General features: G+C 39.2%; 1 protein-coding gene across 7 annotated transcripts in view; it reads left to right on the forward strand.

Moving 5' to 3' along the window:
* CFAP20DC (CFAP20 domain containing) overlaps nucleotides 1-13,637 on the forward strand; it is a 144,789-nt gene that overhangs the window by 11,182 nt on the left and 119,970 nt on the right. For 6 of the 7 annotated variants that reach the window (XM_080995705.1, XM_080995704.1, XM_080995700.1 and 3 more), the window contains exons 2-5: nucleotides 880-972; nucleotides 2,500-2,589; nucleotides 3,496-3,589; nucleotides 11,524-11,596. In XM_080995705.1, coding sequence (XP_080851831.1) covers nucleotides 952-972; nucleotides 2,500-2,589; nucleotides 3,496-3,589; nucleotides 11,524-11,596 — 278 coding nt within the window. In that variant the 5' untranslated portion in view covers nucleotides 880-951. Of the gene's footprint in view, nucleotides 1-879; nucleotides 973-2,499; nucleotides 2,590-3,495; nucleotides 3,590-11,523; nucleotides 11,597-13,637 lie in introns of those variants that run through there. The other variant, XM_080995703.1, reaches the window with a different exon arrangement.

Below are 13,637 nucleotides of genomic sequence, written 5' to 3' on the forward strand. Positions count from 1 at the left end.
AGAAAACAGCAAGAGAGAAGTTTTTTGATAAACGTGCAAGAAGCATCGCCATCAGTTTGATCTTTTGAGCTCTATATGATATGGGCAGCACAAGCTTGCCCTACTGGACAGCAAAAGGAATTGGGCCTTTTGAAAGTTTCATTCTAATTCATTGGTCTGCAGTTGGTGTACTGGAGCCCAGTAAAGTGTTGTGGTCTGATCCAAGGTGCGCTGCAACAAAAGTTATACTACCATAGAGGTATACGGTTAAAAAATAAGAAATAAATCCCCAAGAGCATTTTTTGGTTAAAGATGGGTTCTATTTCAGAAAAAGTTGAAGACTACCGTTCTAATACCCAGAAGGGTCAAGTTCCTTCCTCTGCTTCCTTATAATAATAATAATAATAATTAATTTTATTATTTATACCCTGCCCATCTGGCTGAGTTTCCCCAGCCGCTCTACGTGGCTTCCAGTACATATAAAAACATAATAAAACATCAAACATTAAAAACTACCCAATACAGGGCTGCCTTCAAATGTCTTCAGTAGCCTGCTACTACCCTATCCCCAAGATAGACCATTGAACTACAGACCCCATGATCCTCAGTGGAAAAATATGCTGGCATATTTATGTGAGGATGTTGCGCTACAATTGCTTGAATATTTGTCAGGATTGATTGACGTCTAAGGTTGGATATTTGTCCTGTAAACAGAGAAAGCTGAACTAGCTAGTAAGCACAGCCAGAACCAAGAAGGTGGTCCAGAGTAAAACACACTTCTTTTGCTTCAGATATTATGGGATACTAACTAGTGCTAGGCAGTATTTCAAACACAGTACCGTTTGCTATTTTAGTAAAGCTTTTGTGGAATTTCATGTAATGTTTTTTCTTTATTTCTAGTGACTTCTAGAAGCATCCCATTGCTCACTGGTGTATTGAAATAATTGTTCCAGCTGTGAAATTGCTGTCAGGATGTTCAAAAATGAATATCAGGTAAAACAGAAATGTTTATTTGTTAGCTTTTACACAAACCTATAAACAAACCTAAAAAAAGAGCAAAATATTGAAAACGTTAGTTTGAGCTTTTAGTCTGAGCTTTTTTTTAAGCTCAGTGATTGATGTTCATTTCTGTTTTATAACAGTCTAGATCTTCTTTGAAGACTTGACCAGGAGTCCACAAACCTTTTCTGGCTTTGATAGTTAGTCAGTTTCTAATCATTCCCAGCCCGTAAAGCTATATATACAATTATGCCTTTAAAGTGCATTTGAAGCACATTTTCCCTTAATGAACTCTGCTGCTTCCAGCTAAGATCCTGCTCCAGCCCACAAGCAGAACATGAGAGCAATAGCAGTCTCCCCACTTGTTTTGCTGGACAACGAATGTTCAGAAGCATACCATTAATTTGTCTAATCCCTTTTAAAGCCATTCAAGTTGGGCGGCAATTGCATGCCCGTGAATTCCAAATGTTTTTTTGAGTGTTTTAAAACATTATTTGCAATGTTTTTAAATACTTGTTTTTAACTTTTTAATGCAGAATGTTAATATTTTATTTTATATTTTTGTAAACTGCTAGGAAGCTTTGTTGCAATGAAGTGGTATATCACATACACACTCCTTTTGTCTGTCTTGAATCTTTCCTAATTCAATTTCATTGGATAACCTTAGTTTTTAGTATTATGAAAGGGGGAATAAAACTATTCATACTCCTCACAAAATGCACAATTTTATACGTTCTTGTTCCAGACTAAAATGAGCCAAATGTTTATTTATTACCAGCTATTTACCATAATTATACAACAATAAAATATATAATAAAACAATCAAAGCAGGAAAAGAAAACAAGAAAAGTGCAAAAACAGTTAAAAACAAGACTTCTTACCTGGTCAGTCACCACCAAATCAGACCCCATTTGTTCATATTTGAATTGAGGATTTTTCCTCAATGTGCATCACATTATATTTGTTCAAGCTGAGGAGCATTACCTATTTTACTGCTTATTCACCCAGTTTCAATATACAGTTTACCTCGGGTTACAAACACCTCGGGTTACAAACACTTCAGGTTAAAGACTCCGCTAACCCGGAAATAGTACCTTGGGTTAAGAACTTTACTTCAGGATGAGAACAGAAATCAGGCGGTGGCGGCAGCAGGAGGCCCCATTAGCTAAAGTGGTACCTCAGGTTAAGAATGGTTTCAGGTTAAGAACGGACCTCCGGAATGAATTAAATTCATAATCAGAGGTACCACTGCTCTTTTGGAGCTCTTTGCAATCCCTTGTTGTCACCCTGGATAATTTGGTGTCATCAGCAAAAGTACATCTTCTCCCATAAGGGAGCATTAGCAGATAAAAAGCACTTCTAATCACCACTGCCACCTTGGACATCTGGGTGAATCACTCTTATTGCTCTTGGTATTTATATCAGGAATTGATTAAATTATGATTAAATTGTTGAGCAATGGGGTGAAAGAAAGCACAAGTGATACCACACTGGACAGGTCATTGTTTGCTTTTCTTACAGGGTGGCCCATTTGTTGAAATCTTCAGTGCTCAAGGCAAGAACCCTGGAATGAAATGGAAGGTTTCTGGCAGTCCTTCGGTAATTGGGAAGGTATGTCTCATGCAGGAATGATAAGACCTTGGTATATAAACTACAGAAAATGTACATGAAACTTAACATTAGAAAGTAATAAGGGCTTTGACCTGACTGTGGAAGAGTTGTCACTTTCACTTCTTTTACTGTGACAAAAATAAATGACCACGGAAGTTAGCATTTCATACAGCTAAAAAATTCTAATGGCAGCAAGCTTAGAATAGCTTTTTATTATTATTATTATTACTGCTGGTCTAGTCCAGTCTTTTCCTGGCATGAAAACAGTGATGAAGAAAGGTTCACCGGCTTAAATTCTGCATGTTGGGTTTCTTTCACAAAGACAGAGGAGAAGGGAACTAACAAAATAGCAACAACAACAATTTTATTTATACCCTGCCTATCTGACTGGGTTGTCCCAGCCACTCTGGGTGGCTTCCAACACACATAAAAACATAATAAAATGTCAAACATTAATAATAACAATCTGACCCAATACAGTATCCCAACTTTCAGCTCACAAAACAAAATAACTACTGAGTCCTGATAGCAGTCCCTAATCTCAATCAAAGACTGTACTCATTGTTAATGGTGAAAGCTCTAGAAGAGTGGTGGCAAACCTGTGGCCCATGAGCCATTTATGACTCTCCAGGATTTTCCAACCATTTGATGGTGAAAGTGATGTCTTTCTTTTTGCAATCCAGAGAATGAGTGCAACACATCATCCTCAGAGGGTTTGCCAATAGCAGATGTAGCCTTTGAGTTAAAAAGGGGTTACCCAGCCCAGCATTGACAGCCAATTCTGCCGCCTTTTGCTCGTGATAGGCTTCACAACCAATAAAAATATTTGCATTTGTAGTAAATTGGTGTTTTGGGGCAATTGTTTTGGCCGCCCCAAGTATAATATCTTCTTTGTTGGTTTGATAGGAGTTCGATAAGCAAGTGAAAGGCTTTGTCTTTGTTCTTGAAGGAAGCAGTCAAACAAACAAGATGCAACTTCCTAAGGAAACCAGGCAAGCTCGTAAGTACAAATGTATTAAATATAGATGTAGTAAAGGTAAAGGGACCCCTGACCATTAGGTCCAGTCGTGACCGACTCTGGGGTTGCGGCGCTTTAAGCCAGCATGCTGCAGAGAATAGCGTGTGATGCATAGATGGGGGAGAAATGAATTCAAGCCCTCACTTGGTTATTAAGCAGACTGGTTCACTTTCAGCATGACATACTTCACAACGTACCGGTAGTTAAAAGAATAAAATGGCAGTAGTAAGAACATGTACCCCACTCTAAATTCTTTGGAGAAAAGGCAGGATAAAGCTGTAATAAATATATCAGGCATACATGTGTCACGTGAACTCAGAAAATGGAAAGCCTCTTCCTTGTGAAGTCAAATGCTTCCCTATATAAAGTGCTTCCTTTCTAAGGAACCAAATGTCTTCCTTCCCTGTTGGTAAGTTTAGCAGAGTTGGCTGGCCAGATGTGATCATATAGGCCCTCTAAAGATGATGACTGACAAATACGGGCACACATTGAAGAGGGTCTTTGAATTGTTTCTGTGAATTCTGTAAAAAGAGCTGTAATCCTGTATTTTCCATGTTTCTAGGCTTAATTAATTCTTATAAAATTCCTTTATAGGGGAAAATATTTCATATAATTATAGAGTTGGAAATGACCACGAGGGTCATCTAGTCCAACCCCCTGCAATGCAGGAATCCTTTGCCCAGTGTTGGACTCGAACCCATAACACTGGGATTAAGAGTTTCATGCTCTACCAACTGAGCTATTAGATAAGATTCTTATCACAAGTTACCAAGGCATTCTGTTAAGCTCTATTGACCTTTCCTCACATAATTTCAACTATTATATTGTGGCTTGATTTGTATGAAAGGCTTGCCATATATCTATCTTCACTGATGGCTTTCTCTGCCTCTGTTTATTGTGCAACAAATGCATGGCACAATTATACTAGACCACTTCCCTCAAGGAAAACACCTGTGTTTCTGGGTTATTGCCATTTTCCACTGTGAGGAGAGACACTGCTTTCTTTCACCAGCATTTTATGTATTACTTTTTTCATATTTCCTCCAAAGTGCCCAGCACCAGATTCTTCTCTCCCTCCATTTTGTCCTCACAGCAACCCTGTGTGGCAGGTTAGGGTGAGAGATAGTGAATGTCAGGGCAGTCTGATGATTTTAATTTGGATCTCCATCGTTCAGGCTGACACTGTAAGGTCACAGTAGACTGGCTTCAACAAAGTCAGGGCATAGAATTCATTTCAGATGCTGATGTCAAAACTTGCTAGTCTTCTGTATCTTGCATTGTGCCTTTAAAAACAAAGAAACCCCAGAACATAGTTTCTGAATAAGAAAAGATGAACTTTCCTTTGCTCTTAAATTCATCACATGTGAGGCAAACAGACACACGTACAGAGAGAGAGAGAGAGAGAGAGAGAGAGAGAGAGAGAGAGAGATAGAAAGCTCTGGGGTTTGGAGGCAGAGTGAGGGCAGCATGTATTGCAAGTGGATGAGCTCTTAAAAACTATGCGCTGACAGCAGCTGTGAAAACATGTGCAAAGATATATCCTAAATAAAAGAAGGTACATTTTGAACATTAATAGTGCATTTTTTTATTTAGTGAGCTGAGAATTCTGGAAACTGAGAAAGTAGTATACGTCTATCTGCTAGTCATATCACAGCTTATTATTGTGCAAGTAAATATTTTTGGTGGTAGTCACAATTACAGATGGGGTTGTAGCAATGAGTTACAGCATAACTTCATAAGGAAATAGTATTCAATAAATATGTCATTTGTCTGTATTTAAAATGTTCATTTAAAAATGTTTGGCAGCATGTGTTTACGGTTTCTACTGCTCCTTTTTGCTCTCTCTCTTCCTCTGTGTGTGTTTTCTAAAGATCTAGAAAACGAGCCATCAGTGATTTTAAAATGGCTATATTTTGCAAACAAAGGAATGATTATTTTAAGAATGTCCAGAATGCGGCCTAATAGCTCTACTATTCTCATAGGCAAGAAGGATCTTCCCCCATTTCTTTCATGATGACATTACAAGTCAGCCTCTAGGCACTGCACGTTGTTTATTGCCTATTCGTTTGTTTTGTTTATGTTTACTTCAGATGAAATGTGTTAGAAGCAAATGTTAGAGGTAGCTTTTATTTCTTTTGACTGCAGTTTACATGGGCCTTTATGTCAAAATGGGTAGAAAATTATTTTCCGCACAGGGAAAGAATAAGCAGCTTTTTCAGCACAGATGAAATGTACTCTGAGCTGGTAGGGTGAAGCTACCACATGCGTATTTCATTTTCATGGAATTAAGTTGATTAGAATAATTTTTCCTTGAACATGTTTGGTAGCTTGCTATTAGGGATCTAACTCATTCATTGAGGCATATGGGAAAGCCCTTTTATGCATGGGATTCGTGCACACAATGGCATGCTTAGGGTTTGGAGCAAGTGAGATAACCTGTTGGTTAACCAGTTTCATATGCATGTTAGTAGTCTTCATACAGAGCAGAGTGATCAAGTCTGTGTAAAGTATAGGCTGAACATGACTCAGTCATGGTACATGGCTGCTGAAAAAGCTAATGCAATCTTCGGCTGTGTTAACAGAAGTGTAAGGTTGTACAATGGAACCTCGGGTTACATACACTTCAGGTTACATACGCTTCAGGTTACAGACTCCGCTAACCCAGAAATAGTGCTTCAGGTTAAGAACTTTGCTTCAGGATGAGAACAGACATCGTGTTCTGGCGGCGCGGCAGCAGCAGGAGGCCCCATTAGCTAAAGTGGTGCTTCAGGTTAAGTACAGACCTCCGGAACGAATTAAGTACTTAACCTGAGGTACCACTGTATACTTAAGTTAGTCATGACTAATGTAAGCCCATTGACCTCAGTGGGTCTACTTGGAGTATTTAGATAACAGGATGTAATAAAAACTCTGCTCTATGCTGAACTGGTCAGGCCACATCTGAAGAACTGTGTCCAGTTTGTGAGTGCCACATTTTGACAAAGACACTGGCGAACTAGAGCGTTTGTAGAGGGAGGCAACCTTTTCCAGCCCTTCCCATCGAGGGATAATGGAGTGCACTTCCGGGATGAAGTCAAAGTGATAGTTTGTCCACCTTTGGTCCCCACCCTGCACTCAGCTCTCACTTGTGGCTCCTAGAAGCTGTCAGCATACAATGGGGGTGGGATGGGGGTGTCTCCATTGACACTGTCCAGGCTTACACCCCAGGGAGGTTACTTTGGTGCTGCTAATGCAGCGGTTTGTCTTCACCCCCGGAGGCGCAATGTGTTGTCTCTTGAGTTAGGTGGATGCCAACAACAACAATAATCTGGCAAAATCAAGCTAACACCTCTCATTAAGTTTGTATACTTAAGGTCTGTTTGTAATAGGTTTGTTTATAATTATATTTTGGGAATGATTCATGTTCTTACGTAGCTGCATTGTTCTGTACTTTCTGCCTGTCCCACAATCATAAAGTAGCTGTGTTCTGTGTCATAAATCAAGCACTGCTAGGATTTGTTTCTCCCCCCCCCCCCAATGTATTGCTTATCAATAAAAAAATTCAGCATGTCACAAGCAAATTTTCATTCTGAAAGTGCTTACAGCAGGGGTTGGCAACGTTTTTTGAGGCCGGTTCGGTCCACTCCCTGGCAGACCTCTCGGAGGAGCACCCATACACGTGCGTAGACGCTATTTCCGGCGCACTTCCAGGACAGAGGAGCGCCCATGCGCATGCACACACGCTATTTCAGTCCCCACGGCAAGGGGGAAAAATGGCGCCACAAAAAAAAAAAAGAGCACGTAATCCCCATGCCAATCCACGGAAAAAGTTGGAGAGCCACTGCTTTAAATGGACCGACTCCCTCACTTTCCAAATATAAATCCAGAAACAATAATTAAAATCTGTTTGTAGAAGAGAGGGAGGGGAAAATAAAAGTTTAACCTCAGGTTTCTGGATTTATCACTTAAGGTATATAGACGGTTGGAAATCAGACTCAAATTCTTAGGATTTTAATGAGAGTCTCTGAGAGTATTTTAGATGCTGTCCGCTATCTTACTTTAAGATAATAAGCTGAGTTTAAACCTGTGGGGAGTGATCCCCAGGTCCAGGAGATAGATCAGCTGCTTATTCTGGAGAAGGTTGCATTCCCTCTAAAATTACAGTTACATAGTTTGAGGGTACTCCAGGTCCAGTCTTTGTCACTTGAGGCACAGGTGGCCCCAGTATCTAGGAGCTTCATTTGCCAGCTTGGCTTGCTAAGACATCTAAGAGACACTCTCAAAATATCTCACTGCCCAGCAACTGTGCTGCTTAGATGGGACACTGATAGTGTACCATTTGCCACAGAGGTGCACTTAATGTTCTCATGGGAACCAGGCTTTTAGGGTTGCAGCTCCATCTCCCTGGAATCCATTACCAGCTGAAATGAGATAGACACCTACCATTGTGAAATTTAGGCACCGCCTATAAAGCTTTCTGCCATTTGAACTGTATCTTGGATTGGGATTTGCCATTTTCAGCTATGTGATTTGGTTGTCGTGTGATGTTCTGGTTAAAGTGAACATTCCAATATTTATTGGATAGTATTTTGTAATTACAAATTAACTTTCCAAACACTGGCTATATGAGAAATGAGGCGCTTTAAAGTGTGCTACTGCATTAATGCTTATGGGTTCAATTAATTTTAAATTTCTGCTGTAAACTTTTCAGATCTCTAAATATTTAATGCATCTTTAATGAGAAATGGAATTTTGAATTGTTTGTTGGCAGGGTTACAACAAAGTGCTCAGGCTTAATTTGAGAATTGTTAATTACTAAGACTGTTGCAATCTTTGTGTTAACAGCTTAAATTTGAATTACCATTTCCCTTGATTTTGCAGTGAACTGTAGAGTCATTCTGACTCTTACCACTTTGTATTTATTTAGAGATTTATTCTGTAGGCTAATTATCACATATTTAAAATCAAAACATTCAACTAGGCTTTAAAACTGAAAGCAAAAATGTATGGGTAAACAGCAGGCAAATGTTGGAGAAATTGTTTGAGGCTATGTTAAACTTAAGACATTGGGCTTGTTCTATTGAGTGCTCTTGAAAGAAGATTTTTGGTGTGAATTAAGGCAATCAAAAACTTATGGAAATTTTTTTCCTTCCAGTAGCACCTTAGAGACCAATTAAGTTTGTTATTGGTATGAGCTTTTGTGTGCATGCACACTTCTTCAGATACACTGAAACAAAAGTCACCAGACCCTTATATATACAGCGGTACCTCGGGTTACAGACGCTTTAGGTTACAGACTCCACTAACTGAGAATTAGTACCTCGAGTTAAGAACTTTGCTTCAGAATGAGAACAGAAATCGCGCAACGGTGGCGCGGCAGCAGCGGGAGTCCCCATTAGCTAAAGTGGTACTTCAGGTTAAGAACAGTTTCAGGTTAAGAATGGACCTCCGGAACGAATTAAGTTCTTAACCAGAGGTACCACTGTAGTGAGAGGGTCTGGTGACTTCTGTTTCAGTGTATCTGAAGAAGTGTGCATGCACATGAAAGCTCATACCAATATAACAAACTTAGTTGGTCTTTAAGGTGCTACTGGAAGGATTTTTTTAAAATTTATTTTTTGACTGTGGTAGACCAACACAGCTACCTGCCTGTAACAAAAACTTTTGTGATATGGACATAGGCAGCTGCCTTCTGTTGAGTGAGACCATTGGTCCATCCTGTTCAGTGCTGTCTAAATTGAGTGACAGTGGCTCTTCAGCATTCATTTCCGCAGGCAAACTGTGATATGACAACAGGTGATTTAAAGATCAAGCCATGGTTGCAAAGGAAGTTTGCTTTGCTTCCCTGACTCATCATTTGCAGGGATGACTCATCATTTGCATCCCAGGATAGACTTCAAGCCATGCCTAAAAGGAAGAATTCAAGCCAGGGATGCAAAGGAAGAATCAGAAGTTCGCTCTATAGACTCCTGCTTCTTCATCTGCAGACAAAAGTCAGCAGTTCTTTAATTCTCCGCCTTTGTGTCTCTGTGCGTGAAAAAGTGTAAAATTCAAGAAGTGTCAACTTTTGGCTGCAAAGTCAGAATCAGGAGCACATTGAGTTCTTCTTACTTTATGTATAGGTTGAACTTTCCTGTGTCCAATGTCATATATGATGCCAGGCCCATGTAAGGTGGATGTGGCGAGTCCAAAATAATCTGATTGGGCTGCCATACCTCAGAGGTTGTCCAAAATTTGTAAATGGGTTGGCCTGAGGTTTTCCCAACACTACTTTAAAGAGGCTTGTCACCAAGGCCACAGTCCCAATTATGCTTACCAGGAAGTAATTTTTTAATTATTGATAACAGCAAGAAAAGAAGAAAGAGAAAACACAAATACCAAATTACACACAGGAATAACCATAAACACATAATTTTCTTCAGGAAGTAAATTTATGACATTTATATACCCCCAGTCCAGCAAAGTTCTCAGAGGAATTTAAACATAGAATGAAAATACAACCAAAGCCCTTAAAGAATTTTTTAAATCATTGAACCCAGTTAAACAGGCTTCTTTAAAACACAAAACCCACAGCTGCATATCTATTAACTCAGGCATAGGCAAACTCAGCCCTCCAGATGTTTTGAGACTACAACTCCCATCATCCCTAGCTAACAGGACCAGTGGTCAGGGATGATGGGAGTTGTAGTCCCAAAACATCTGGAGGCCTGAGTTTGCCTATACCTGTATTAACTATTAAAGACTCTGAAAGGGAAAAGCAGGAATGGCAATGCTTCGTTGGACTCAGCTACATTGGCAAAGAAAAAGCGCTTTATATGTGTTTATGCATTCTAATACTAACATCAGATGGCGCTGCGGAGTTCATTTTTGCTAACCCGATTTCTCATGCAAAGTTTGCAATGTGTTTAACTGAAATGTTTCTTTGTGTCTAGATCAGGGGTAGTCAACCTTTTTATATCTACCACCCACTAATGCATCTTTCTTGATGGTAAAATTTCCTTACCGCCCACCAGTGCTCGATGGAAGGAGGATTCAGCTTGTGCCGTAGAACCCCCTACTGCCCACCTAGAATCCTGAAACGCCCACTAGTGGGCGGTAGGGACCAGGTTGACAACCCCTGGTCTAGATTGTGCCTTTCAAAATAGAGATCCAAGCATAGGGTAACGCAATCCGTTGTTTAGGGCTGGTGAGTCAGTTACATCAAGGATCACAATCAGCTGGTCTTAAGACAGTTGGAAGGGTGTGTGTTTTAGAATGGGGTTGGCCAGCTATTCTTTCAGTTGGTCATAATAGGATAGTAGTATTGCATGGCTATTCTTGTTCCTACAACTATAGGAACTTCCACCCCTACCCCACCCCCCACTTTTTTTTTTTAAGATTATTCTGTGGCCATTATTAATCAAAATAATTTTGTTGTTCCTGTCCTGAAATGGATTTTGATTTTTGCAAAAAAACTTTTGCTTTTTGCTTTCCCATCTGAGCTTACATTTCTGTTTTAGACATCCAGATTAGAACAAACCCTCAGTTGCCCCCAGCTGTCCTAATCTGAATTCTGTTGTGTGATGAATTGTTTAAGTGGTTCAAATATAGTTTAGATTTGTCATCTATGAGAGTAATCACGACATGCTTTTGCTGGAACATGCCTGTGAATTTTTAGATTTATTTTTATGTGCCCTTGTAGAGTCGTGTGTTTGTGTGCTGTCAGCGTAATGAAAACTGTAAATAAAGTAATTAGGTCTCTTTTTTGTAGGAGTTCCACCTGAGCCACCAGTTGCTTGTTTAGAATAGTATCCCTTTTTATTGCGGCTTGATTTGGTTTGGTTTTTCCTCTTTTTATATATTGCATAAACCTTGGGAAATAAAGTTCCTATCTCTATCTGGAATGCTAAATAATATGTGTAGGATGTACTTTATGTATTTCTTTTCTCTTTTTCTAGTTGGACTGATCCAGCAATTTCTGGTACTTCAGATTTATGTACCATTGGGACAAGACTTCTCTACTGAATTGCTGTAAGATAATGCTAAACTTCCTATCATGTTTCGTGCATTGTAGACAATCAATTGAACCAGCACCAACTGCTATTAATTGCAAGTGGCAGCTTTTGCATTAAAGAACAGCGACTAATCAAGTTGACATGGAGTAATTAAGCTAATTTGATCACTATTTCTCAGACTCTTTTGTGGTATATTTCCCTGAGGACTAGAAAACAAATTCTCTCTAATATAATACATCTATATATTTTTAATTGTGAATATATATATGAACATACTGTCTAAAACTTTATTATATTTTGTAATTAGAAAAAAGTAGCATAGGTGATCAGTTCCTGATTATGGACATGAAACAGTTTTATCACTTTCGAAGACTGAGAGAATTTTGTTTTACTTTTCACTTGTAATTATTCTTGTTCTTTAAAGATCGCTGATTTTGTTTAGTTCCTTGTGTGGTTATGGATACTGCATTGAAAACTCACACTGCAGTTCTTCACCAACTTATGTGTGCTTAAGTCTTAATTGATATCAGTGCAATTTTGGCTGCAGTACACATTCACGTTTTCTCAGCTAAGGAATGGGGCTGAGATAATGTCATATTTCTATCCTCCTCCCTCATTTTTTCCCTTTGTTCTGGCAGGGAAATCATGATTTCATTCTTTGCCAAGCGGAAAGCACAGAAAATGTTAAAAGGTTGTGCATTTTCAGCCTGTCTTCCAATCCTAGTTTTATGCTTTCCAGGGTCCTCTAGTTTTCATCATGTTGATTACAGCTAGCTACTATAATCTGATTAAATTGTGAATTTAGATAGTGAATTTAGGTGGTGTGCACCGCTAGAACTGGAACCATTAAAAAAAACAGGAGAGAAGTGTCAGCATGCTAGGAAGAACCACAGTGGTTGGTAGAATACCTTGTTGGTTTGTTTTTTAAAAAAGATCCTTATTCCTCCTCCTTCCCCACAAAAAACAGTCCAGTGAAGATTCTGGTGCAATGTAAAGTGGCGTTGAAAAAGAAAAATAGAATGGTGGGGAGAAGCAGTGTGTGAAATGGAAGGGAACTTGTGAATGGAGCCTTATCACAGAATTGCAGAGCTGGAAGAGCACCAGGGTCATCTGGTTCAACCCCCTGCAATGCAGGAATCTCAACTAGATCATACATGACAGGTGGCCATCCAATCTCTCCTTTAAGAAATCTTCAACAGGAGCACTCATTTAAAAGGGAAGATGCACTTCAGCATTTGCTGTAATATCCACTTTCACTGCTAGAATGCCATAAAGAGATAACTCAATTGAAAAACTGTTGTATTGGATGTGACGCTATATATCATAGAACACTGAAGAGGTGAGGCCTGTCTCTTCCTAGTAGTTTAGCTTTTGGGGCATCGTTGGCAGTGCATATTATTTGAATTACCAACTGTATTAACAACTTTGTGGTATTACAATCTGTTGAATTGCATTAAAGTCCATAGTGGTCTTCATAATTTGTTTGACACTTTGTTGTATCCTAACCTATCCTTTGCTTGAACCTGGGGGAAGAGCTGGGTGTTAAAACTCTGCTATAAATAAATATCCAAGGGCGCCTGAATGAGATTCTTATCCTATGTGCCTCTGCACAATTGTACACCGTCTTATTTGTAAGATTCTTCTGGATGCAATTAATTTTTCACTGGAAGTTTGAAATACGAGATCATGGCCACTCAAATTATCTTCTGATAAATAGGGACATAAGTGCTGTGAAATCTTGAAGATAAAAACTTGGAAATCTATAGCATAGTGGATTACAGCTACTGGCAGTTTCCCTCTGTAATCTACTCTTGTATAATTTAATGTCATATGTTGCGCACTCCTATTCTGTATTAGTAGCGTGCTTTCACTACATGATTGCTTCTTTCTTAAACTGTTAATTTGAAGGAGACTAGATAATAAGCCTATTTTCCTAAACATATAACACCATGCTTGGTCTTACTTCACTTCAGAAGTATCTGCTTTCTGGGCTTCCTTCCAAACTCTTGATCTGATTTTAATTCAAAGTGTCTCCTTAGTGTTGTGCCTACTAGAAT

This window comes from Podarcis pityusensis (genome assembly GCF_964106645.2).
Source record: "Podarcis pityusensis genome assembly, chromosome: 2".
Classification (NCBI taxonomy): domain Eukaryota; kingdom Metazoa; phylum Chordata; class Lepidosauria; order Squamata; family Lacertidae; genus Podarcis; species Podarcis pityusensis.